The sequence below is a fragment of the Chaetomium strumarium genome, assembly GCF_033439665.1.
Source record: "Chaetomium strumarium strain CBS 333.67 chromosome Unknown B0T15scaffold_5, whole genome shotgun sequence".
In the NCBI taxonomy this organism is placed as follows: Eukaryota; Fungi; Ascomycota; class Sordariomycetes; order Sordariales; family Chaetomiaceae; genus Chaetomium; species Chaetomium strumarium.
In genome coordinates, this window is record NW_026944433.1 from 1,596,313 (window position 1) to 1,622,081 (window position 25,769).

The 25,769-nt window shown below is 55.4% G+C and overlaps 9 protein-coding genes across 9 annotated transcripts; 6 read left to right on the forward strand and 3 right to left on the reverse strand.

Annotated features, from left to right (window-relative positions):
* The first annotated feature begins 1,076 nt into the window (after positions 1-1,076).
* On the forward strand, positions 1,077-2,949 carry B0T15DRAFT_239134 (uncharacterized protein). The gene is made up of 3 exons (XM_062863047.1): positions 1,077-1,266; positions 1,395-2,279; positions 2,344-2,949. The coding sequence occupies exons 1-3, from the start codon at positions 1,174-1,176 to the stop codon at positions 2,584-2,586; spliced, it is 1,221 nt and encodes a 406-aa protein (XP_062720153.1). The 5' UTR covers positions 1,077-1,173; the 3' UTR covers positions 2,587-2,949.
* Positions 2,950-3,322: 373 nt separating this feature from the next.
* B0T15DRAFT_536344 (uncharacterized protein) lies at positions 3,323-3,603 on the forward strand. The gene has a single exon (XM_062869543.1). It carries the CDS (start codon positions 3,367-3,369, stop codon positions 3,586-3,588), a length of 222 nt encoding a protein of 73 aa, XP_062720154.1. The 5' UTR covers positions 3,323-3,366; the 3' UTR covers positions 3,589-3,603.
* A 1,542-nt stretch (positions 3,604-5,145) lies between these two features.
* B0T15DRAFT_536346 (uncharacterized protein) lies at positions 5,146-6,286 on the forward strand (the record flags this gene model as incomplete). Its single annotated transcript, XM_062869544.1, has 1 exon — positions 5,146-6,286. A coding segment is annotated over one exon (1,114 nt), but the record flags the coding sequence as incomplete, so codon positions are not given.
* A 2,306-nt stretch (positions 6,287-8,592) lies between these two features.
* B0T15DRAFT_239392 (uncharacterized protein) lies at positions 8,593-12,400 on the forward strand. The gene is made up of 4 exons (XM_062863049.1): positions 8,593-8,746; positions 9,050-9,196; positions 10,135-10,230; positions 10,303-12,400. The coding sequence occupies exons 2-4, from the start codon at positions 9,063-9,065 to the stop codon at positions 12,251-12,253; spliced, it is 2,181 nt and encodes a 726-aa protein (XP_062720156.1). The 5' UTR covers positions 8,593-8,746; positions 9,050-9,062; the 3' UTR covers positions 12,254-12,400.
* Positions 12,401-12,903: 503 nt separating this feature from the next.
* Positions 12,904-14,757, reverse strand: B0T15DRAFT_558036 (ZPR1 zinc-finger domain-containing protein; the record flags this gene model as incomplete). Its single annotated transcript, XM_062870459.1, has 2 exons — positions 12,904-14,553; positions 14,620-14,757. The coding sequence occupies 2 exons, from the start codon at positions 14,755-14,757 to the stop codon at positions 13,297-13,299; spliced, it is 1,395 nt and encodes a 464-aa protein (XP_062720157.1). The 3' UTR covers positions 12,904-13,296.
* A 173-nt stretch (positions 14,758-14,930) lies between these two features.
* B0T15DRAFT_239369 (uncharacterized protein) lies at positions 14,931-15,830 on the reverse strand. The gene has a single exon (XM_062863048.1). The coding sequence runs from the start codon at positions 15,723-15,725 to the stop codon at positions 15,105-15,107; it is 621 nt and encodes a 206-aa protein (XP_062720158.1). The 5' UTR covers positions 15,726-15,830; the 3' UTR covers positions 14,931-15,104.
* A 293-nt stretch (positions 15,831-16,123) lies between these two features.
* On the reverse strand, positions 16,124-17,132 carry B0T15DRAFT_239521 (uncharacterized protein). Its single transcript, XM_062863050.1, has 5 exons — positions 16,846-17,132; positions 16,654-16,768; positions 16,535-16,600; positions 16,342-16,464; positions 16,124-16,273 (listed from the first exon to the last, which is right to left on the reverse strand). The coding sequence occupies exons 1-5, from the start codon at positions 16,878-16,880 to the stop codon at positions 16,130-16,132; spliced, it is 483 nt and encodes a 160-aa protein (XP_062720159.1). The 5' UTR covers positions 16,881-17,132; the 3' UTR covers positions 16,124-16,129.
* Positions 17,133-17,328: 196 nt separating this feature from the next.
* On the forward strand, positions 17,329-19,931 carry B0T15DRAFT_512537 (uncharacterized protein; the record flags this gene model as incomplete). Its single annotated transcript, XM_062867989.1, has 2 exons — positions 17,329-19,619; positions 19,883-19,931. The coding sequence occupies 2 exons, from the start codon at positions 17,329-17,331 to the stop codon at positions 19,929-19,931; spliced, it is 2,340 nt and encodes a 779-aa protein (XP_062720160.1).
* A 1,440-nt stretch (positions 19,932-21,371) lies between these two features.
* Positions 21,372-25,667, forward strand: B0T15DRAFT_239609 (Glycerophosphoryl diester phosphodiesterase family-domain-containing protein). The gene is made up of 4 exons (XM_062863054.1): positions 21,372-21,690; positions 21,750-21,868; positions 21,926-25,137; positions 25,201-25,667. The coding sequence occupies exons 1-4, from the start codon at positions 21,674-21,676 to the stop codon at positions 25,402-25,404; spliced, it is 3,552 nt and encodes a 1,183-aa protein (XP_062720161.1). The 5' UTR covers positions 21,372-21,673; the 3' UTR covers positions 25,405-25,667.
* The last annotated feature ends 102 nt before the right edge of the window (positions 25,668-25,769 follow it).

The window sequence follows — 25,769 nt, forward strand, 5'->3', positions numbered from 1 at the left end:
CCTTTTCTTGCAAGTGGCCCCTGCTCCACGGCGGAGAGAACTGCCCGCATCCCGGCCCGGCGTTGTGTTTTCAGGCACAAGAACCTCAAGGCCATGTTACACTTGACGTTAAATACCAGATATCTGGGTCTTACTCTGCTTCTGACATTCCTGTAGCTGCGGGGTCGATAATAGTTAGCAAGTTGTGTATTGTACTGTATGTACAGTTATTCCCAAGAGCCGGTGCCAGCTGAACTATTCCCGTCGGTAAGGTAGCCCTGGTATGCTGGGGCCTTGCATACAACAAACGCCAACACAGGAGTCCCGTCAGGAGGTCAGGACTGCCACTGGCACCCACCCTCCTTTCCAACAACAGCGGCATGGGCATTCCAGGCTGTTCAGCCAGTGTCCTACCCTGTCTAGCTGGGTGATACTTAGGTAGCTGCTTTTTCGTCATATATCCTTCCCGTAGAAATTCCAGTTACCTATCCAGGGCTCGGCGAGTCCGAAGTGCTAGGCTGAGGTTGATAAACACAACCTGAAGACATTGAAGAGGGAAGTCTTGTGTAACTTGAACAGCACAGTTGCGTTGCATACGTACGGATTAGAACCTATGTACATGTATGTACCTACTAGTAGTAGTAAGACGATCCAATCCCGGTGCACTACCCACGCCCGAATTCGACAGCCACAAAGACCTCGGCGGCTCGAGGATCATTTCCATTCGGCCCCATACCCCCGCCATTTCCCATTTCCGTCCCGTCGAGCTCCTAACGAACACCGCCCGGCAATCCGAGCGCAGTGCGTAAGACGGAAGCGGATCCACAACATTCAATTGTTCGAGGACGAACACTCAAAATCGGCGCCTTCTGCATCGGTCGCGAACCCCTCAGTATCGCCTCGGCGGGATGCCAATGTGATGCCGATGCCCACGCAGCTGCAACTGCCCTTATCGATACAGCGCCGGCAGCATCCTACGAGTACCCAGGGACCCCTCATCCCGGATCAACCGCTTCGCGCTCCTTTCAGCCCTAGCACCGGGGCCCGGCCTCAGCTCAGTGGGCGACCCCGTCCTTCATGACCGGCGACGGCCGTTGCGCCCGCCTCAACGACGCCAACGACAACAACCTACCTCCAAAATCGCCCTGCCCTGATTGAGCCACCGGCAATCGCCGTTCCGGCGCCAACTCCAGAATGAATGTAGCAAATGTTCCTGCGACCGTTAGGATATCCGGCCCACCGAACAGCAGTTTCCTGGTGGGCTACCCCGGCATCTCGGCGACTCTGGTAGGTTTCCTTCTTACGATTGCTCCCCAGAATCGCATGGAGGATCTCATCAGCCCGGGGGTCCGGCGCGCATGTGCGCCGTCGCGAATGCCTGGTTTCGCTGCTCGTGCTGACTCCAATGCTCTCAGCCCAGAATTGTCGGCAAGGTCGAAATCCGCCCCGGCGCAGGCTTCTCAGCCGCGGTGAACATTTCGATGGTGCGCATCTGTCTCCAGCGCCGAGAGACGATACACCCGGCGGCCGAAAATGTTGCGAAACGACACCTAGGGACGCCGCGGCGCGAGACGGCGGATCTGGTGGGGAAGGAGGTGCTTCTCTTTCGATGTGTATCAGGGAAGGAGGCGGAGAGCGTGATTGCCATGGACCTACCATTCCAGATATTTATACCCTTTGGGCGCGGGGGTGAAGAGACAAACCGCCGGATCCCGCCTGCGAGCTTGCAACTCCCCAGTCGAATCGCCGAGACGTATTACGAGCTCGTGGTCACGGTTCAGCAAGGGTCCAGCATGCAGAATCGATACAGCTTCCCCATCCCTCTTCAGCGGTACGACACGCTCTCGACGTTCGGCATGTACAACCGCCCGGAGACCCGGGTGGCCACGGCAGACCACATTGTGAACTTGGGCATATCGCTCCCGAAATGGAGTTATGGACCATTGGACCCCATTACGGTCTATGTCAAGCTCTCGCCAAATCCGGACTATCTGAACAAGGCGAAGAGGGTGACAATACAGAAGATTACGCTCACCATCGAAGAGGAGATTACGTTCAATCCGGAAGGGGACGAGCCGACAAAGAAGATCAACAAAATCGCGAAACACACGCAGACGGTGGGGACGAAGATGCCTGAGACCGGATACATTACGAACCTAGGGCTCGTGCTGCCTGCGCGGGACCTCCGGGATCCGGATGGCATAATAAAAAGGGGTAAGCCGGCATTTCCGATGTACGAGGTTACGAGCTTCACGACAACATCAACGCTCTATAAGATCGAGTTCTTTCTGAGTATCAAGGTAAGACGTCTAGTCTCAGGACAACAGTTGCTTTGTTGAGCGCTCTTTCTTACGTGAATTTTAGGCGCACATGACGTCAGCTCGGGATATCACATTACGCCAGCCGATCGTAGTGTGCCCATTGGATCAGCAAGCTTGCAAGGAGGAGATGGATGCCATCGAGCAGGCGGCAAAGGACGCCTCACATGTCGATCCGAACAACCCTATTCTTCCAGACCGGACTATCGTCCTGGCTAGCGAAAGGAACTCGATCCGGCATCTTGGGTTGTGTGAGGTCGGGGGTGTCAAGAAGATGCTAATCGAATGATACCGAGATACCCACGTTATTAGTTAAAAATCGGATAGCCGACACAGCGCACGGCGCCGACCAGGAACGCCTTGCGCATGCAGCAGGAACCACCATTCGCGGCTAAGGAACCTCGACTGTTCCTAACAGCTAGCCGAGTCGAGAGTTTCTTCCCTGACTGAATGTCGAAGGGCGCGCGAATGGATGACGAGCAAACTGGTGGCTGGACATCCAGCAAAGCACCTTTTTGCTGAACGGATTCGTTGGCTACACTAGGTATCGGCAGGCTTTGGGGATTAGCCGACAAAGGGGAGAGTCAAAAATACCCAGCGCCCCGCATCATAGTCATGAATGATGGGAACCGTGCGATTTTGCGGATCTTGGGAGGAGATGATGAAGACGAAGGCAGGAACAACGAGCATGAGGTCACGAACAGAGAATTGAGAAGGATCAGGTTACCCGTTAGAGGACTTGTCTGGGGGTGATGGATGGCCTACAGGAACTGTTTCCAGGCGCTATGGAGGAGTTAGATGCCCCGTCTGGGAGCTCAAGTCATCTACAGATGGCCGGCGTTTCTGTGTAAGGTGTTGTGAGGAATCTTGTGGTGCCAGCGGCCTTGGGACGGTGTTGGGGGTCTTTGCGTGGTTTCCTGCGTGGGAAGCCTGGGGACAGCAGAGCGCTGCGCGTGAGGCATGCCAAATCCATCTAGATGATTATTCCAGAAAACATACTGAGTGGAAAGCCCCATGCGGCGCGATCCTTTCCCCTTTTCCTTCTTCGTGGATCGTCTCCTCAATCTTGATGTCCACCTACCCCCTATTCAAGGGTCTCCCTCTCTCTTTCGCGGTTGTACTGTACAACTTGGCTCCCTTACACCTACCTCCCCTTTCCATGATCTCTTGTCGGCATTTCCATCCTTATCCTTTTCGTCGTCCCGAACGAGCCCCTCCGATGAGGGCTTTCCACTGTCACTGTAGAGAGGTCACTCGCACGCAGAGTCTAGGTACATACAGGGACACATAAGCTGTTTCATGAGGCTTGAAGTCAAGCGAAGTGGTAGACCCAGTATACTGTATGCTTAGAACAACGGACAATGAGCCTACAGTCACCACTCTTCTTCCTATGCCCCTTCTCATCCTGGCTCCCTGTTTCTTCACTTCTTTTGCCAGTATTTCCCATCTGGGTGTCTTCTCCCTCCTTGTAGAATACCCCAGGCCTGATATCTTTCTTATTGTTCCCTTCTTCGTTACTTCTTAATCCAAGAGCCAAGGCATACCTTCGCAATCATCATCCCTGAAGTCGAACCAGCAGACTTGCTCTTCTCCGCACAATTGTGTTCTTGACTGTCTTCCCCAAGGTACCATCTCTATATATACCATCCCAGCGCCAACACTCACCAATGATGATCAAGGTAGTCACACCTCGTCACCGAGTCATGCCATAATAACGTTAAAAGTGCTGGTTTAACTATAATCTGCTTACCTCGCCCAATGGATATCATGCTCCCGTTTGACGTGTTCCAGTACGTACGACCATACCTGGGAGAAAATACGGCATCCCGTCCGCTCTGCCCTAGTCAAGCTCCCAAGGGCCGAATTAGTACTCAGGTCGGTGACGACTGGGGAATCCTCGGTGTTGTACGTTTTTGTTGATTTTTGCTCCATCGTCAGTCTTGGACTCTTGGTGGAGTCGTGATGGGGTCAGTTGCCCGGGACAGTCTCCGGTGATAGTTTACATTACATTCGACACTTGAAAACTCAGGCGTAGGACACTGGGAGAGCCTCCCGGCTTGTAAGACCTCTCTTTTGTTTATCAATATAAATTTCATGGCACTGATCTCATTGACTACCTGGTATCAACGACTTGAACGCACCTCCTTCTGAGTCATCAGAGGCGAGATGCACTTATACGCTAGGATCCAGTACCCAACCCCAACCCTTATCGTAGCGTATCTTCTTACGATCACAACAACTTTCTGAGCATGACGGCCCAATCTCGACCACAGTCCTCACATCGCAGAGACTGAACAACGGCAAACAACGCTGAAACGGCATAAACTTACCATCCCCGGCCGTCCAATTCTCTAGCTGCCAACCAAAACACTAAACATAAAATGTCCTTCCTGGACGACGACGACAACCCCTCCCTCATATCCCCTCCGCATTCCTCCTCCATAACCTCCCAGTCATCCCAAGCGATAGCGCCAGCCTCCTCTCTTCCCCCCGAGGCCGCCACAGATGACTTCACGACAGAGGACCTGATGGAGGAGGAGGGCGCCGCCTCACAAGATTTCCGGGCGTTTGCGGCGTCCCTGCAATTGCAGTCCAAGTCGTCGTCGTCGCAGCAGCAGCGCCACCAATTCCGCAAGACGGCCGGCGTGTCGGCGCAGACAATCCGCAAGGGCGAGAAGGACTTCGAGTCGCATGGCCTGCGGGTGCAGGAGAACGCGCTCGAGCAGAGCCGGGCCGCGATGCACGACGTGCTCAGTTACACGCGGGTGCATCCCGTGGGCCAGAAAGGGGCGGCGTTGGTGAGGGGGTGGTATTTCCCTACTTGGTGGGAGGGGTATTCTGAGGAGGTGATGGAGGAGAAGGAGAAGGAGAAGGAGAAGGAGGGTGGTGGGAAAGATGGGGAGGAGGCCGGAAGGGAGAAGAAGCCATATGGGCATATTAGGGAAAGAGTGGTTGTGCTGGAATGGTCGTCGCCCGCTAGCCACAGTCTTGGGAGGGCGGTGACGGGGCAGGCGAAGGACAGGCCGGCGCGGGGGAAAGATTGGTTGTTGCCCGAAGAGGCGCTGTATTTGGTGGAGAGGGGGTCGTTGGACCTGTGGTGGCCGTTGAAGGGGATTGAGGAGATATTCCCTCCGGAGGGGATGGCAGTGGAAGAAGAGGCAGAAGAGGCGGATGAGTACGAAATGGGATTCCCGCTGAGCCTCCAAGCTGCTTACGCCCTCCTTATCGGAAACGACGGCGAACGCGGCAAGATCAGCCTGCAAAAGTTTCAAGTCTACTCCAACCTCAAGCGATGCGGCTACAACGTCCTCCGGGCGCCGCCCGTTTCCAGACAGCCAACGCCTCCCACGAGAATGCCAATAACGACCACTCTCTGGCAATGGTTTAGCACCCTCCTCACCACCTCGCCTCAGCACCTCCCCTACGGTCCGCTCGTCCAACCGGGCCTCTACCGCTCTTACGCCTCCATCTACCGCCAAATGGCCCTCCTTCCACGCCATAAACCCTCCACTTCGAGCCAGCAAACAATCACCACAGCCGAACCATTCACGATCCACTTCCACATCTGGAAGGCCGCGCAGAAATGGACCAAACTGCGGCACCCGCCGCCGGATTTCCGGCTCGCCGTCGTCGACGCCCAGCAGTCCGCCGTGCCTTCCCTCTCCGAGATATCCGCCTTGCTCGCGGCGACCCCGCCCGCGCCGGGCAAGCCGGAGTGGACGGGACACCCCGGCCGGCTGTACGCGCGACTCAAGCACGGGCACCGCAACGTGCTGGTGGCGGTTGTAGACCACGGGGTAATCAACTACATGCGCTGTGCGGAGGCGGCGTTTGGGCTGGAGGAGCTGTACGCGCGGTTTGATGCGCCTAGAGGTGCTGGGAGAAAGACTGGTGGCGGTAGGAATGGGAACGGCGGGCGCGGAGGGAGAGGGGGTGGACGGGGACGGGGACGGGGGAGGTAAACGGATAACCTAGAGAGCAAGTAGGCGTTCTGCACAATACATGACCGGGGAGGATCAAAGGTCATTCGGGATGAGACACATATGTAGAAACAGGTTGGCGTTGCATTTGGCAAATACAATGAGACGATACCCCCGCGGTTGGTTGGCCAACAGTTAGTTGATCGCTAATTACTGACCTGGTATGTATTCCGCTCCCTGACTCCCAACATGTCATTGTGCGATATGAGGTATCCGTATGTATGTACTGTACTATCCGATACGAGGACTTGGGGCATACGCCCCTCTGTAAGATTGTCCTAGTGTACGTGACACACATTCAACTCTGGTTGCACAAATTGCCATGGATCAATCGGGAGGCACCAGAGCAGCTCGCCTCGTGTGATAACGCTATCCGGTCGCTAGTTGACGGAATTGTTGCATAGGTACTCTGAAGCTGAGCTGGGGCGAGGTTTTATTGTGAGATGCTTATTGCTTTGGTCATCAATATCCGTAACGTATCCGTACCTATGCCTCGAACTTTGCTGCATGGAAGACTCGGTGTCATTGCTCGGCTCACTGCCCGTGGTGAGACGGATTTCCTTGTTGGACTGGTGGCGCATATTCTGGGATGACACAGACCGGCGGGGACAGTTGCGAGAGCGGCATCCCTACCTAAGGTACAATACCAAAGTAGTAGTTTTCTCTTATATAGGACTTTCGACACGACTAGCTAACAAAGAACAACCAAACGTCCGGGGGCATAATGCACACTTGTGGCAAGTCATGACTGTGCTCAACCCGCATTCGAGTCTTTTGAAAGGACGAGTCCCAATCTTCTTGTGGAATGGTGGGTTGCTTTCTGGCGTTACACTGGGTACTAAGCTTTGCAGGATCACCCCATTGTCGTAGCCCCTGTCGCCACTCCATATGAACCGCGCGCTCAGAAGTCCCCGCCAGCATGAATACATGTAAAGTTCCTAGCAGTTTCGCCTTCAACGATACCTATGCTATCACTGAAGTGCCTTTCCCGTGGGTTCCTATATTGGACTCCCTGAATACTCACGCTCAGTGTTAGGAAGATACCAAGTCGTGATACGGCATCACCTCGATGGGGGTTTCTCGCAATTTGTGCTGTAGGTAAGGTAGATCTCACGATTTAGGCTGGCCTTTTGAGTTCCGAAGAGTGACCAGCCAATGGCGTTTCCGTATGTGGGGAAGTTCATTCTGCAACTCTCGGCCGCGACAAGCGTCAGGTCTGATCCGTGATCCATGTGGCTGAGATGGAGAGATGGGGGTAACTTCAATGTCGGCGTATTCATTATTGTTAATGATCTTTCAACAGGTTGATGACCCGCGGCCGTAAGACCTCTTGAGACGTTGAGAGATCCGAGGGGTCTTTTGAAAATCAAGTCCGAGTCTTCAAAAGGTCATAGAACCCTGACTATGTTTTTCAGCCCGCTTCTGCCCTTCCATGCTCCAGCTCGTTGGGTACGATCAGCACGATGTTCCATCAGCGTGATGCAGGACTCCCCGCGCTACACGAGATACATTTATTATTACCGTAGACCGTATTTCAGATGATTGAACCCAGACCGGTCATGCGTGAAAGCTCCCATCCCTCGTGGGGACGCAAATGTTTGGGCGAGAAGGGTACTTAAGTACATTAAGAACAGGTAAACCCACAATAGTCTTCATTCTCGACCATGTTCGTGTCCAAGTCCCAATGGTCTTGTCAATTTAGTACCCCTGGGTGGAAGAATGGGAACTTGTAAGCACTTGGCATTCGGCCGAGTTCCCTCATGAGACTGCAGTGGTGCAATCTAGCTGAACACTTGTCGTCCCGTCATCCTCCGGTACATAACGTTAGTGTAATGTACATACCTAGGTACTCATAACGTGTACCCTCGAGTCTTACTAACACCCCAGTCGAGACTCTAGCAAATGACCCTGTTGTCCTTGGTTTCAACTGCTCCTATCTACCTTATCCACCCGCGCCAGTTCACCTTCCCTCCTACTGCACTTTCTCTTACAACTCATTTCATCCGTCCCTTCTCAGGACTTCTATTCCGACACACCGTCTCACTTTCCCATGCAAAGCACATAACCCTAGCGCTTTACAAAACACAACAGCAGCAACAACAACAACAACAACAACAACAACAACAACAACAACAACAACAACAATAACAACAAACAACAACAACACACAAGATCCTATGTTTTGAGACACTTGTTGTCTAGAACACGAAGACACCCGCATAATCTAAACAATTTGCAACTCGTCCTCGCCAGCGAAACGTCGAGCTTCATCCCATCGTTAAGTCTGTGAATCTTCCACGATGGTTTGAACCTTGCGCGCGAGCCTGTGAACACGAAGCGCCTAGAGGTAGTCTAGGCTGTTGCGGGTGGCCTTTGCCTGGCAATCATCACAAAAGTGCCAAGACTTCTACAACTTCCAGCGTCTCCAACTTCGAGAGTCTATTTGCGTTGGGCTGTTGACTGGTTTGAGTAAGCGCATCCCGCCCAGCTATGCAGTCGAGCTCTGTTTCCCTTCTTGTCTTTTGGCAACCTATCCCATTGCCTCGTCTTATCGGGGTCACAAGCTGCGTTTTATGTCTTAAAGTTGCCCCTGCCTCTCCCAATTCTCTATATGATTACCTAAGGTGCGTTAGGTACACACTTCCATGCCAACTCAACTTAAAACAAGTTTAACTGCTTCAGGCTTCATTGCCACTTTCATTTTCTCCTATATTCAAGTACTACGTAACTCACACCATCTCAAGGCTAACAGGTGTATAGACTCGAGATTAGTGTCTAAAGCCCAATGGCGACGAGCATCACCGACAACATGGACATGGGCTCTGTGACCGAGCCCGTTAAAGCGGATGTCAAGCCGCCCTCGGGTGAACCGTTAACCTCTCCGGCCGAGTCCAAGGCTGATGACAAGGACAATAAGGAGTGAGTGCATGCTCTGTTCACATGATCTATACTATAACAGAACTTGATTCAGGGCTCCACGACAGGCTGCTGTTATGGAAGAGAGTACCCGAAAGCTCGGCGTTGAGTGTATTAGTGTGTACCCTCGACCAGTCTTGCTGCGATGTTTGTCTCTTTCTGCCCCTTTCAGGTATTTTGTTGCGCTCCTCACATCCTCAGCGCGAATCCCTTAGCTGGTGTCCAAGAACTACTGCACTCGCAGCTACTGGGCAAGTCGCCTGTGTCGTGCCGGCTCATAGTTGCTGTGGCCTTCCGTGAATACCCTCTCTCGCTACCCCTTACCTGTCATATCTACATCCGTCTCTTCGAGTGCCTCAGAGTGCGATGGCTGTTAAGGGCTAAGCTGGGAGCCACATCCAGGTCCTTGATGCCACGGTCCCATCCCAAGAGGTTCGTTCAAGTTGTTCACCCTCCTCTAAGTGACCCGGAGTGCCCGCTTCTCCGGAAACATCCCCGTCCGTTCTGGTCCGCATGATTGGCCGCCGTTATCCCTCGTGTTTTCCTTCTTCCTCCTTGAGCTTCAAGAAATCCGCTCGCCCCTCGTTACCCCTTGCTCCTTGCCCTTGCGAGTTCTTCTGAAGAGTTTTTCCTTCACACCGGTCACGACTTTGTCAAACAATCCAGAGCTTCTTTCAAAATTCAAAGTCAAAATTCCGAAACTTCAAGGAGCTGACAAGCAAGCGTGGTCAGAGGCACAGAGACAGAGATGGCCCCCCGATCCGAAGCCCAAGAGGTGTTTGCAGCCGAGAGGTGAGTAGCCCTTTGTTGCATTCTGGCACCGACCAGAGCTCGTTTCCTTTCGACGCCATCAATCTCAGTCGGCTGGGCTTCCTTCATGGGCTGTACGAGTCGTTTCCCTATTGATGATGAGAGATACTGATCGTCATGAAACCATTCAGCATTCCGAACTCTGAGCCGGGTGTTGGCAGTCCCCAAGACAGACCTACTTCGGCTGGAACTGCTACCCCGTCGAGTGGTGGCGACTCATCTCAACTGTAAGTTATATTGTGACCCAGTTCCTGAGCCGTTGCTCCTTTTGGAGCCGGTGGCCAACGCCTTCCTCCCAGCGCCAGTGGCAACAAAGAGATAGGCAACTCGGTCAAACCCCACGAGAAGAACAACTTGAAGTGGGGCAATAGCGAGACAGACAGCGAGGCCCAGGAGGTCACCACGGTCGTCAACCTGTTAGATGAAGATGAAAGAAACGAAGACCTCACCCCTCCACCCGACTCGCCCATCGGCTCGGTTCACCCCAACACTAGCAACCTGCAGGACGAGATAGTGGTCGGCACCAAGGTTGGTAGCGACAAGGTGGACACATCCCCCACCGAGGACATGGAGCGAGAAGATGTCGCAATGGGCGACGCCGTTGACGAAAAGTCGCTTACCGGCCAGTATCCGAAGCGTAAGCGTGCGTCGACGGCAGTCTATGCGGAGTCGGTCGGTGATGGTGATGGTGATGATGTTGGGATTCCCGCGCTGGGCGACGAGCCGGAGTACCGCCGGTCTGCCCGCCCTCCCCGGTCTTCGGTGGGGGAGTCGAAAGGAATAGTTGTCGGCTACTGGCGGGCGTCGCCGGCGGACCGGGCGGATGATAAACACGGCGTGATTGGCTTTATTGATGTCCGTGACCGGCTCCGCACCAGACTCCTGCCGACCACGCGCGATGGCCGGCCGATGGACCCGCGGTATCCCCTCCCGGCCGGCCCCGGCAACAGCTGGGTCACGTTCGACAAGGTCGCATTCGAGCCGCATCTCGTCGGCCACAATCACCACGTGGTGAAAGAATATATCAAGATCCGCGCCGAGGCCAAGGGCAATCACGAGACCCCCGAGGAGAAGGCCAGATTGGACCTTGACGCCATCAACGCGGCTGCGGAGCGTGTGCGGACTAACCCCCCGCCCGAGACCCCGTATCCTCCCCCGGTCGCGTATGGCCCCGTGGTCCCTGCGGGTACCGTGCCGATGAGCCGCGCCGAAGCCAAGAGGCGTCGGCTAGCGCCCCCTGAGCCGCCGAGGACACCGCAGCCGACGGTCGACCAGATCCCCGGCACGCGCCCAACGAGAATCCTGCTCGGGACGTGGAAAAGCTCCACGGAGCAGGATCCCGCCAACAAGCACGCCGTGTATGGCGTCATTGGCACCAACGATCTGTTTCGCGTCAAACTGGCGCGCGAGACTCGGGACGGCCGCCCCTTGCAGAGCGACTTTCCCAATGGTGCCGGAGGCGTCTGGATCCAGTGGGACGAAGTCGTCTTCGATCCCCACCTGGTAAACCTCTCACGTGCCGAGGTCAAGGAATACTGCCGCGTCCGCCAGCGCCAGCTCGACGTCGGTGAGGTCCCCGAGCAGCAAGCCGACAATGAGATGAGAGCCGTGTACGAGGCGAAGCAGCGCGTCTTGGAGAGCGCTGCGCCGGGCACCCCCATGCGCAGGGACGAAATGACGGACCCCACGCCCATTGCGCTGAAGGGCTCGCAGCTGGCCAACGCCAACGGCCGCAACGCCAGCTCTTCCACCCCCGCAGCGGGCCGCCATCCCCTCCCGGGCCTCGAATATCGCGCCGCTAACCGCCCGTCCTCCGGTCCGAACCCCGCCATCATCCAGCGGACCAACCAGCGGACCAACTCGATCGCCAGCCATGAGATCGCTCTCCTCGAGGCTGCCCAGGGCCGTGTTGATCTACTCACCGCCAGCCGCGAGGCATCTCTCGTTCCCGCGACCAATGGCACCAATGACACCGCCAACCTCATTCCCGACAACGACAACAACACCCAGGGCCGCGCCGCCTCAACCTTCCTCAACAACATGGCCCGCCTGACCAAGGTGTGGGAGGTGCAGACGACCGCCCTTATCCGCGCCGGCGCTGATGACGCCAAAGTACACGCTGGCATCAAGTACCAGCGTAAGCAGACCGGCCCTTTCCAGGGCAAGTTGGTCAGTCAGGGGAACCTAATTACGATTGACGGCGAGGATTACGTCGAGTACCGTGTGCTCACCAAGCCCTCTTTCTTCTAGAACGAGTAGAAGAGCGAGCTCGGTTCTCCGGGTGGGAGTTGGAATTCTGTTTCTCGTCGTCGGTTGTTTGTTGTTTGTTTTACCCCTGCCTAGGTGCCAGGATAAATTCGGTTCGGATTCCGGTCACATTCTGCTTCCGTCTCTTCCCCCTCTTCTTCAATTCTTTTTCTTTTCTTCGCAGTCCTGGGGAGTCAGCTACTTACTTACCCTCGCTTTCACCCTGGAGGGGGCTGTCGCTCGGGGGCTCGGGGGCCCTTTTTTCAATTCACGATTCATGATTGACGGGCGACGTGATGATGCGGTGGCGGCGGGGGTGGTTTTCCTACCATATACCCGGACTTTTTTGCTGGTCCGCCTTGTTGCTTGCTCATCGCATGGCGGCTCCTCTTTCTACTTCTTCAAGGATCTCAGGCTATCTCTCTGTCTCTCGGCGGGGATGGTGGCACTGGAGTCGTCGTTGTTATTGCTGGAGGGAAGGGTCATATTGGGAAGCTTGTGCTGTGGTTTATTCCGGGAAAAGGGGGCGTTTGCTTGGTGGGGGTAGGATTTGTGGTTCGGTTCGCCCGGTCCGTCTGCCTGCTTGCCAGCCTGCCAGAGAGAGATACCACGCTGCCAATGATGGAATTATGCTTCGTCTATGAGTGTGTCCTAAGGCAACTAATAACCGGGGTTACCTTCAACTTGTGCTGCTTCATCTGTTGCATGACACTTCGCGGCTCCATGCTAAGGTATAATCACTTCATATGGGCAAGACGCTATGAACATGTTGAAGGCGCTGCTGGTCAACTTTGACGCTTACAGCCCCGGCTTGGGGACTTGCCCGACATCGTTGTATAGTATACCGAGACAATACAGAACACAGCAACCATTTGGAGGCGTGAACAAGCAATGTAAGCCAACTCTTTTTTCTTTTCATCCCATACGCCCCTGCAGCACATCGCTTCGTATATGTATCTTTTATCTACATCCAACCATGAGGTATCTTCAACAGTATTTTCCCACCAAACTCCTCAAATATCAGAATAAGAAGAAAAAGCAACAGCTCAGGCAGTATCCTCCGTCTGGGCCGCATCCGCCTCATACCCCTCCGTCTTCATATCCTTCAACCCGAGGTCCTCCTCCTCCTCGTCCGTGCGGTCGTACTCCTCCACCGTCATCTGCTCGTCCGGCTGGCCGGGGTCGTCCGCCAAGCTCTGCACATAGCTGCTCGCCAGGGGGTCGGTGAGGACAATGGTAAACTCCTTCTCTCCCTTGATGGCGGCGTCCAGCCCCTTGAAGAACTCCTCCCAGCGCGTTTTCTCCTCGGCCGGGAGCGAATCGTTCACCCGGGCGCTCGCCCCGGCGTCGGCGTCGGCGTCGGCCTCGAAGATCTGGTTGTGCAGGTCGTCGCGCACCTGCGTGAGCAGGCCCTCCACCGTGGTGAAGCGGCCGCCGAGCGTGCCCGGGTTGACCGAGAGGCTGAGTTCGGGGCACTCGAGCGCGCAGCTCTCGCTCTTGAGGATGTCACGGGCGAGGTCCACATTCGTCTTGACGCGGATCGTGATCTTCTTGCCCTTCTCGGGAATCTCGCCGCCGGTCTTGACGTCGTTGGACTTGTACCCGCAGTCGTCGCACGTCGTGTTCATGATGACGACTTGCCGGAAGTGTGGGATCTCCACCATCTTCATGTTGGTCGTGCACGGGTGCATGCAGCCCGGGCACGAGGCGGGGAAGGAGTAGACCTGGTCGGGCACGATGTCGTCCTGCCCGTCAGGACCGGCTGCGCTGGTGTCGGCGAGCCCCAGGGCGGCGTTTTGCTCCGGGGTACGGATGTACTCGCGCTTCTCCCACTTGCCGACGCCGTCGCGCATGTCAGGGGTGATGAACGAGTTGCCTGCCGGGTCGTCGACGGCGACACGGAAGGGGAACGCCTCGCCAGCAAGCATCTTCCTACCCCTGGCGATGATCTCCTCGATCCTGGCGTATACCTCAGGCTGCTCCTCCTTGCGCTTCTCCTGACCGTATGCGAGGTCGTCGATTATGGTCGTCAGGAGACCCTCCACGTTTGTGAGTTGACCCTTGCCGGGGGGCACCTCTAGATCCAGCTCAACGAACTTGACGTTGGCTGTGTCCGACTTGACTACACTGCGCTCGAAATCGGCCATGTCGGTTAGGCGGAGCTCATAGCGAGCACCCTTGAGCTGGAAGGTTCCGGCCGTCTGGATCTCGTTGTTCTGGTAACCGCACTTCTCGCAGGAGAAGGACATGATGATGACTTCGCGGAAATAGGGGATCTTCGTTAGCAGGAGCCGTGTTACACCCTGTGTCGCGTTAGTACACTCATCGCGCTTGGTCCTTGGCTCGAGAGGTAGTGGTGGTGCACTCACATTTTCCTCGCAGTTCATGCAGAGGGACTCGATCTCCTCAACCACTTTCTCCTGGTCGTCACCGCTCGTCCCATTGGGAACGGCCGCCGGGGCGACCTTCTCTACCTCCTCGCCAATGGGTTTGAAGAGCTCGGGCATATTGACTGCTGTCCAAGGGTCTGTGACGGTGATCTTTTCCGTGACCTATGCTGTTCACGGGGTGTATAGCGAGATTTTTTTGGAGGGGTTATTCTGCTGTATGGCGGGGTCACAGTTGATAAGCAGATCTTCATCCAGCGCCTGAACACAGTGGGGTGCCCCACGTCTAGGCAGGCTTATGTCATAAACCTAGGCGCTCCAGGCCGAGCCTTAACGTTCCACCAGGCTCCCGAATGTTCGGGGCGCCGCCCGAACTTGCTCGAGGCATAGTACCACGTACATACGTAGGTAGGTACAGTACCTTAGGAGGCCAATGAGCGCTTTCCACGGCCCGGCACCTATTGAACTTAGGTCTTCTGCATGAAGTCGGCAAGGCTAAGACCGAGCCCAGGTCCTGCGTTTCGCGCCGCATTGGACTGGCTCAACAAGGCCTGCAATCCAGCCTTCCTCGACTTGGCTCGCTTTTTGCTGCTCGCGTTGGCGCTTGACTTTTGAGATGGTGGTTCTCGGGAGGCGCTTGACAAAGACAAGTTCACTCCGGGTCCGGAGGGTTCGGGGATTTTCCCAGCTTTCACCTTGTGCCTCGTGATAGGAGCCGGAGCTGGCAGCTCAACCTTCGTGAACCTGCCGCAGTGTCCACAAGTTATGGCTTTGGTTGGGCCTGGGCGCGTCTGCAGAGTGTTGCCTCGTGCCTTGTTGACCTTCAGGCCTCTAGCCGAGCGAGGCTTTTTGCCGGTTCTTTTTCCAGCTTCGACCTGGAGCTCACTCCCCAGTCCTAGGACCATGATGTGACCGCAACAGCCACATACATTTTGTCGCTGCCTGTCCGACAGAGGCATCTCGTGCTCAAACATCAGCTCATTGCGTCGTCTCATGAGATCTGCCGAGGTCTCGGGAGCCGTCCCGGCCAAGAGGTGTCCTGCATCTGTGAGAAATCGGAGAGTTGCGGTACCCTCATTGGATGCCATCCTGTCCGTAGCAGCAGTGAGCTGATCCTTGCGGCGAGTGGTTTGCACGAGGTTGGTGATGTGCAGTGTCCAAGTCTGAGACTTTCGGACGATACGAAGTTACTGTACTGTATGGTCTTGTACAATACAATACATTACAATTGTACAATCAATAGGTTACATACGAAGGAATACCGGAGTATTCCGGTGGTAAGTTCCGCTAAATGCACACCTTACCGTGTAACCTACCACTCCAATACACCGTATGGTACTGTTGGCATCCCACCACGGCTTCAACTCGGAGCGGTACTCGGCTTCCCGAATCCGTACCTACAGTCGCTCATTAGATGGAAAACTCACGGGCATACGGAACGAAGCATCGAGGGAGCGGTCCTTGACGACTTGGCGCGCTAATCTGGGTATCCTCAAGCGCGAACGATATCCCACTTTACTTCCTTGATGCTAACTTCTTCTCCTGCCTTCTCGTCGTAGTCAAACCATTCCCCCTCTGCTAGTTCGATGCCCTCAAACTTGGTGTTCGACTCGACGCCGTCCACGAGCCACTCCCCCTAACCGTGGCAGACCATCATCAGTGCTCCGAAAACCACGAACTCGGACAGGAAAAGATGGAACAAACCTCGGGAAGGAATTCTGTGAATTCCAAGCCCCTACAGTCAAACTCAAGGATTCTCTGAGCCTTCGGCGGCTCAGCCTGCTCGTACGGAGTTGGGGCAGCCTTGATAGAGGCGGACGACTCTCTCTGTGACAAGGAGAATTTAAGTTAGGATGGCTAGAACCGCAACAGATGTATAAGTCTGCGTAGTCGATACCTTGCAGTTCTTGCACTTCCATACGAAGTTTGCCTCGCCTCGACTTCCGCTCATTTCATTGGTTTCCTAAGTGGTGTAAGCCATGCCGCTTAATGGACGGGGAAAGGAGAGAGACTCACGAAGCGGGTAACGGTAACGGGATTGGGATGCGTTTCCCTGCATGAGGTGCATTGTACCTTGAACGTATAATGAAACGGCGCTTCTTGGTTGTCCTTCGGCCGCAGGTTTGTCACTCTATAAGATCCGATTCCCGTGATAAGCTTCCGGAGTCTCGATCCTTGCCAGCTCGTTGCTGAGGAAGAAAAGCTTACCCCGCCAGTTCCGCCGTCAGTGTGAGCGCATACATTGCGGCAACGCCCGGGCTTTCAAATTTCGAATGTTGAAAGATAGGCCCTGAAAGCCTTAACGGTTTGCGGTCCCAGGTACAGTTGCTCCGAGTAGGATGCGCGGAGGGTCATATACAACTGCACACTACCAGCTGTTGATAACTTCTTGATGGTGTTGAGAGTTGTGAGAGGGGCAATGTGTTGTCCCACTTGATAAGCACACGCCCTCTAATTATTTGGAGCTTTCCCTTTCAGGTAGTAGTGAACCCAACCTAGCTCCGTCCCACATTACAGCTTCGAATTCACACCGTAATCCTAGGTCGATACCTAATAATGGCTCAATTGGCCCCAAGTCAGAAATCATAACGGCATCAGCCCACCGAGCTCTAGCTCCCAAATCGACCGCCCTACGAGTCCGAAAACCCGCAACGCAGCTCGCAGGCTCAGCTTGGCCGACATGCCCCGACGATGCTGGGCCTGTGGTCAATGGCAGCCCAGCTGAGGGCCTGCCACTGCCGGGCGTGCCTACGGGGAGCAAACTCGGCCGCGCGGCGAGCGACGACGAGCGCGAGGAGCAACCCACGACGGCGCAAGCTCTTAGCCAGCGATGTCTTCACGGCATGCTATTCCGCCATCATGGCCACCGCCGCCGTTATCGACGCCGGCAGGAAGGACAAGCGCAGGCGCGAGCTCGATCGCGAGCTCGCCGAGGCCAGGAGCAGCTTGGCCACCCTGCTGGAGGAGTCGCAATCCCGAGACCTGGCAAAGGTTATCACGTCCGCATACCCTAGTCTCCCGGACTCGTCGCCGCTGGAGAAGCTGGCTGTTATAAAGGACATCTGCAAGCTCGAGCCGGACCATCTGAGGAGGCTGAACGCGACCCGCAAGTCCAGATTCAAGACAAGAAACGATTTGCGCAAAATGTTCGGCCTGCCTGGCTGGAAAATTCTAGAGTACGGCATAGAGCATTCGACCCTGTCCAGGTGCGACGAGGTCATGGATGCAGAGGCGAAGGATCTCAGCCTCGTGCACCAGGAGGCAATCGACGAGGAAGGACTAGCAAAGGTCACGGGCATGATCGCGGACCTAACGGATCGGCTCCTGACAGATGCCTACTGGGTCTCAGAGGCCGAAGTGCCCGGAGCACACCCCGCGCTTGAGAGCCCAGATTCGGCCAGGACCATGATCCGTCTGGTGAGGTCCAGTGGCTATCCTTCCTACACCCACCCGCACGTGGACCCGATGGAGACGATCGAACAAAGAGCTCGTTTGAACGAGCTGAATGTGAAGATCATGGCGGATTGGGCGCGGCCCCGCCGGGAACACTACGTAGCCAAGATCTGCTACAATCTCCTTGTCTGCGGTGTGCCTCCGGGCATTCAGAATGTCAACGCGCTCATCCTCGGCTTCTCGCTACTCTGCGAGCACAAGCTTGCGGACGCTGTGGTGGAATACTTCCATTCGAGCTCAATGAGACCGACAGAAGCAACATTCCTGTGCTTACTGCATCACTACCGCATGAAGAAGGACATCGTCCGCTTCCATGACCTTGTTCGCCGTCTCTTCGCTTACGACTCTGCCGGCATAGGGCTGATGCGAAGAACGGCCGACGACGTAGCGCGGGATCCCAGTCTCCGGGCCTGGGCCAAAACAGCTGACGTCAGGTTTGTCGACGGTCACTACGTCGAGCGGGCGCCGCTCACGCGGAACCTCGCGGAGGCCATGATGGAAGGCTTGATAGATTTCGATCTATTGCACGAAGCCGCCAGGCTCTTTTCGGTCTGCCTGGCTGAGAAATGGACGGTCAGCAAAGACCTGATGTGGAAGCTATTCCACTCGTGTCTCACCTTCCTGGATACGGCGTCGGCTAGGGTGATCGTTGGGGGATTGCTCAACAACATCGACCAAGCATCATCGCTTCTGCTCGGTCCGAACGCCATCGGTCCCGGACTGGTCAGGCAGCTGCGCCATCTGCTCAACATGTGGCAGGCGACGACGCTCCTTCCCGACGTTACTGCTGATGACGGGGCAAACGACGTATGCCAGACTTATAACGCCAGAAGGCGAGCCGAAGAATCGAATCTTGATCGCCTTGTAACAGCGATTTGGACGAAAGAGACGTGGCACCACGCCACCCACACCACTTTGTGGCTTAAGCAGGCCACGAGAAGACTCTCCGCAGACGGGCCGCTGAGCGAGAGGCTTGACAAAGCGCATTCTGCTCTTGACATCGCGGTCAACCGCCCGAAAGAAAAAATGTTCAAGGCGGAACGCATCCAACGGGTAGCTCGATTAGAGTGGCTGAGGACCGAAGCCAACGAGTCGCAAAAGAAGATCCTTGACTTCGAGGCAGCCATCTGCAGCATCCTGGCCGAGCAGGCCCCGCGGGAGTTACGAGACGCGCGGTTGTTGTTCAACCCGGATCTGTCCTTCAAGACACGGACTGCCCTGGCCCTGGCGATTGGCACGCCGGGAACGGTGCATCACGAGGCGGCAATGTGCTTCGCCAGGAGCAGGGAGATCGACTGGCAGCTGAAGGAGGCTTTGTTGCAGGCTCTCCCACTCGCGCTCGCCCAAGACCTCTTGGAGACGCGGAACACCTCAGGAGACGTCCCGCTAGGCAGGATTTTGGCTCGCTTCGAACAGTACCTGGCTGAGTTCAAGGTTGATGAGGACAAGGAGGCGAGGACGTCGCCCTTGGCCCGACTTCTCTCGGGCCTCTCGTTATTGCCGGGGTCATCGGGGTCATCTGCGGCGAGGTTGGGACGGGTAGTGAAGAGAGGAACACCGTATATAAATGTAGTATAAGTGTTATACGAACCAGCATATTGTACATACATGTGTGTCGGCTACCCGCCAGGACCATAGTGTTTGGAAACCTGGGCTGATACGCTCGATCGAAGATAGAGTGGCCATTACTATTTGCTAAAGCCTAAAAGAGATTTGACTAAACAAGCCTCCCTTCTCACTTCACACACTCCACGGTTGCAACCCGACTATCTAAACACCGAAAAAAAAACAGTCAAGGCACCTACTGCAGCGTGAGGTTGATGGTGGTGGACGCAGACTAGAAACTCAAACTGGAGGTATCCATACAAAGTGGAAACAGGTGCCAGACAGACAAGCCTGCTTCTGCATACCTGATACCTATGTAAGACGTGTAGATATCTTGATAATAATCACAGGTATGATAGCTGCAGAAGCGATCGGCCAACTGCGAATGCCCTCACGATCCAGTTCTTTGCACCAAATATGCACTCTCCTCCTTCAGGAAGTTGCGCTTGTTCTAGCCCGGCCTCTGTGGGAGCGAGATGCGTCACAAGACACCACATCCTGCCAATGATCCACGGTAGTTGTGTGATGTTCTAAAGACACAAGTCACGAGGATATCTAAAATTGTTTTCTAAAATTGTTTCCCGGGGGCTCCATATGCAGGGACCTTCTAGTTTCATCCACCTCCAGCGTCTCGTGGCACCCTGCTTTAATTTCTGGAAGTACTGTGTAGGTGTCTGAAACGATGAGAAGCGGTGAGCAATGCACTCAGCGGAATGCAGATGGAGAGCAGCCTTCACAAACGTCGAAGTTATCCGGGGTTGCTGTCCAAGCTGCGAGGAGTCGCATGACGACACCCACGTCTCGCCCACCTCCCACGTTCTCTTATTTCCCCGTCGCCTTGCAGATGCCATATCCTGATCCCCCACCACATGCATGTCCCGTCTTGCGGCTTACACAGTACCTAGTGACCGCCACACAATATGGTAGGCTATCCCGTGGACTGGCCTCCGGTTTGTGTGGTGGCGAACGGTCTAAGTTGACTGTACTCGAGTCTATACAGACGGGATCTAACCAGCGTTGGAATAACTATGGTGTGAAGAGAAGGTCGCCCCCGCCCGTGACGAGAGCCGGGAAACATCATAGCAACCGATAAATGTCAATATAGGCAAACTAGAAGATAAATATAAATTGGAAGAGACGGAGAGAAATATTGGAACTGATCACAACACGTGAACGCTCTGTTCGAACAGGTTGAGCTTCAAGAGATGGCGGACAATGTGGACCTATTGCCCAATAGGCACGGGACTCGGCCGCACCGGACGCCGCGGCGAAATCCTACTGGTTCCGGCTGGCACGGAGTGGGAACAGGCGAATCATGAACCCCTGGGATGCTCCTTCCCAACTCCGGCGAGTTTTTGTAGCGACGGAACCTGAAGGCGAGAGCGCGTCCGCGGCGGCGCCAGGGTAGACTTTCAGATCCGCACCGTGTACCTGATCTGCTGGCCGGGGGCGTTGAATAACGTTAGGTATCCCTCTTCACGGCACTTTAACTTTGGGGGTCTCTCGCTGCCCGCCGTGGGCCGTTCTATCATAAGCCATCCTGTCTACTTATCAACCCTGGCTGCCCCCCCCCCCACCCATTTTCCTTCTTCAGATGGTTCCTTTGTCTTTCGAGGCTCAAGACGTACGTGTCGGGGTCGCGTCACTGTCCTGAGCCTGCGTGCTTCTTGATCCTTGAGTTTTTTGTTGCTGCGGCTTTAAACCTTCTCGGGTCTTTGCGTCATAGGGTGGAAACAACGTCAACTTAAACACCGGTCGACCGGTTTCAGAACAAGAAAGGCTCTTTACGCCACCTGCCTACCGGCTGCTTTGAAGATTGTTTCTCACGCTATCCTACATCTTCAACATGCTGTCTTAGGATTCCAACATCATCCACTCCCTTCCTCGGCTGAGTCTCAGCATCTCGCACCACTCTCGCTACACCGAGTTTTCTGCCGCTTGTGTTCACACCAGCTCCGCGGTGAGTCCATATCGCAACATGAAGTTTGGTAGAAAGTACGTTCGTCCCCACCAATCCGCATTGCTGTTGCATAGTCACTGACCCGTACGTGCAGTCTCCCAAGGAACCAAGTCCCCGAGTGGGCAGGTTGTTACATCAACTACAAGGGCCTCAAGAAGCTCATCAAGGCTGCGGCGAGAGCAGCTCAGAATGGCGAAGAAGTTGATCTAGCTGGTGGATTTTATCCCAGGCTGAGCTAAGCTGGTCCGGATGACTAACGTGGGCACGCAGAGTTCTTTTTCGATCTGGACCGGAATCTTGAGGACGTCGACTCGTTCTACAACAAAAAGTTTGCCGAGGCTTATCGAAGACTTAGAGTCCTTCAGGACAGATACGGCAGCTCGCCGGAGATTGTTGCGAACCTCGATGATGATGAGATCGAGGAGTTAATGGGCGCCCTCCTCGAGCTGCGCAGCCAGCTGCGGAAGCTCCAATGGTTCGGCGAGATCAACCGCCGCGGTTTCATCAAGATCACCAAAAAGCTCGACAAGAAGGTGCCCAACACGACGACTCAGCACCGATACATCTCGACGAAGGTCGAGCCACGACCGTTCGCCAAGGACACCGCCATTGCCAGGCTACTCTCCGAGATCAACAAGTGGCTCTCAGTGCTGGGTGACTCGCAGAATATCGATGACGCAGGGTCGGAGAGGTCGACCCGCTCCTTGGGGCGAGCATCGGCAAAAGCCATGCTGAATGTCCCATCGAGCTTGTTGGACAAACTGGATCAGGCCATTAGGAATGACGACGTCGATGCTCTGAAAGCGGGATTGACCACAGGGAACCTGGTGGGCTCGGAATCTTCCTCGCAGCGGATGCTTCTGAACCTGCTTCAACGGTCCATCTCGGCACGATCAAAAAGCTCCATCTCATTCCTACTAGACAATATCACCTCGCTCGACGAGCCTGACGACATCAATGAGCGGAACTGTGTCCACAGACTGGTAATCCACATTGGGCGGACGAAGACAGCCTCTTCCCAGGTGGATGAACAATCAAGCCCAGCCTCTTTTCCCTTCCCGGGAGGTGCGGCTCAGTACGCCCAGAGGCATCTCACACCGGCAACATCGCCTCTTGCGGCCCCGAGAGTCTCCGGCCTCAAGGAGTCGAATCTGCTCACAAGGGACGACGAGGCGGTCCAGATACTGATTTACCTTCTCGAGGCCCTCAAACCAGGCCAGAGGATCGCACTGAGCGCACGGGACAGCTTCGGCAGGATTCCCTTGCACTATGCCGCCCAGTTCGGCTTTGTGGTGGTATGCCAAATCCTGATGAGCAAGATGCAGGAATGGGACCAGTTCAACGTCGACAACGGCATTGATGCGGTCGAATGGCAGGACAAGGAAGGCAATGCGCCAGTCCATCTCAGCGTCCTTGGCGGCCACGTCCTGACGACAAAGGCGCTTCTACAGGGGGAAAACTGGAACGGCGTGAACGACCACAAAGCCGAGATGAGGCGGTCCATCTCCAAGTCGAGCGCGGTCCTGGCCATCGCCACCAAGGCCAACCTCAAGCCTATCGTGGAGATGCTCGTGGATGCTGGTGTGGATATCAACTGGCAGGACAAGGTCGGCGAGACGGCGCTGCATATCGCCGCTAGATTCGGTCACGATGAATGCGCCAGGGTGTTACTAAAGGGGACGGCTGAGCAGAAGGCAAACCTGGACCTCGTTGAGAATTCTTTTGCCTGGACTCCACTCCACATCGCAGCAGTGGACGGCCACCTGTCTGTCGCGCAAATCCTGGTGGATGCTGGCGCGGACGTCGACAAACCGGACTCGTCGGGCTGGACAGCGAAGGAACATGCCGCACTGAGAGGACATCTCGATATCGCGCGCCTGCTTGCTGTGCACAGTGGGGATGAGGATGATGCAGGATCGAGCAGTTCGGACGAGGAGAAACCGGCGACCGAGCCTGTGGCTCGTGAGGTCGCCTCCCTAGAGGATAGGAGATCCAATGGCTCCTCGCGCCCGGCGGAACCCGTCAAGTCGTTCGGTCACCGCTATCTCAAGGATGAAAGCCTGGTGCTTGTCAGCCTCGGTTCAATGGATATGCGCAAGAACGTCGAGGCCGTCACGCTGGACAAAGTTCCGCTGACCCAGGCACACAACACTCAGCTGGACACAGCTCTCTCCATCGTGGTGTCGGCTCAGGGTGCTCAGGGCGAGCCTACCATCATCGATATGCCGGTCCACGAGAACATCTCGACAGAGCCGATCGTCTTCACCACGGCTGACGCCTCGAAGGTCAAGTTGCTGTTTGATATTGTCCCTACATACTCGGGCAACCAGAACAACAAGATTGGGCGTGGTGTCGCACTGCTCTCCAGCGTGCGACCGACAATCGGAACCAAGCGGATGAATCTGCAGGGAGACGTTTGCGTTCCCATCGTGGGGTCCAATCTCGACGTGATTGGGACCGTGAATTTCAACTTCCTAGTCATCACCCCCTTCTCGCATCCAAACATGGAGGTCACTTCCCAGCACACATACTGGAAGAAGATGACATCGACCATGGTGATCGGTCACCGCGGCCTGGGGAAGAATCTGGTGGCCAACAGGTCGCTGCAGCTGGGCGAGAACACGGTGCCGTCCTTCATCGCGGCTGCCAACCTGGGAGCCCAATACGTCGAGTTCGATGTGCAGCTCACAAAGGACCATGTCCCGGTCATCTACCACGATTTCCTGGTCAGTGAGACGGGCTTCGACGCGCCCGTGCATACGCTGACTCTGGAACAATTCCTGCACATCAACTCGGACTCCTCCCGAAACGGCCACTCCCCAAAGCCCCAGCACAAGCAGCTCGATAAGACACGTAGCAGCAGTCCTGGGCCGAGGAAGCGCTCCATGTCAATGGACTGGCCGATGGTGGACCATCAGCTGACGAAGCAGGAGATGGAAGAGCGCATGAAACACACGCGCGACTTCAAGGCCAAGGGCTTCAAAGCCAACTCCCGAGGCAACTTCATCCAAGCACCCTTCGCCACGCTGGAGGACCTCTTCCGCAAGCTTCCGCCCTCCGTCGGCTTCAACATCGAGCTGAAGTACCCTATGCTCCACGAGAGCGAGGAACACGAGATGGACACGTATGCGGTCGAGCTCAACTCGTTCTGCGACACCGTCCTGACCAAGGTCTACGACCTCGCAAACGGGCGGCACATCATCTTCAGCTCGTTCAACCCGGACATCTGTCTCTGCATGAGCTTCAAGCAGCCGAACATCCCGATCCTGTTCCTCACGGATGCTGGAACCGCCCCGGTGGGTGATATCCGCGCCAGTAGCCTGCAGGAGGCTATCCGGTTTGCGTCACGGTGGAACCTGCTGGGCATTGTGAGCAATGCGGAGCCTTTTGTCAATTCGCCGAGGTTGGTGAGAGTGGTGAAGCAGAATGGCTTGGTTTGCGTGAGCTATGGGATGCAAAATAACCAGACCGAATTGGTACAGGTACGTCTTCATCTCTTCTCTTCTCTTTTGTCCTTTCTCCAGTAGACTAATCCATATACACAGCGACAAGTGAAAGAGGGCATCGACGCTGTTATTGTCGACTCGGTTCTGGCCATCCGCAAGGGCCTAACCGGGGCCCAGGATCTGGGGGCTTCCAATGGCCAGGAGAAAGCAGAGGAAGTGGCGGTCAGCAACAACGGGAACCATCTGACGAACGGTAACGGAACGCTGAATGGGAAGCGGGTGACCAATGGCCGACTGGGTTAAGAGGAGGCTGTCGAGTTGAGTTGAACGACCGTTTTTGGCGGTCTATTCTTGGCGCGACCAGGATTTTCAACTTTCTCTCAACTTTGTCCTTATTAGACGGCGACGGCGCATGGGAGAGAGGTGGTTACGGGCTGCGTTTGACGCATCGCAGCACATGAGCTCTGAGTACAGACACCCCACAGCGACAGTAACGAGTACAGTACTCTCTTCACGCATTCCCGCTGCCTAGATGGGGAGGGAGGGGAAGAGGCATATAGTACATGCAGCTATGATGATTTAGCAGGGGGCTTGCAGTGAGTTGTGAATAAAATTCACATATGCTACCTTCAACTTGTTGAGTGAAATTGTGTATCACCCCGAATACC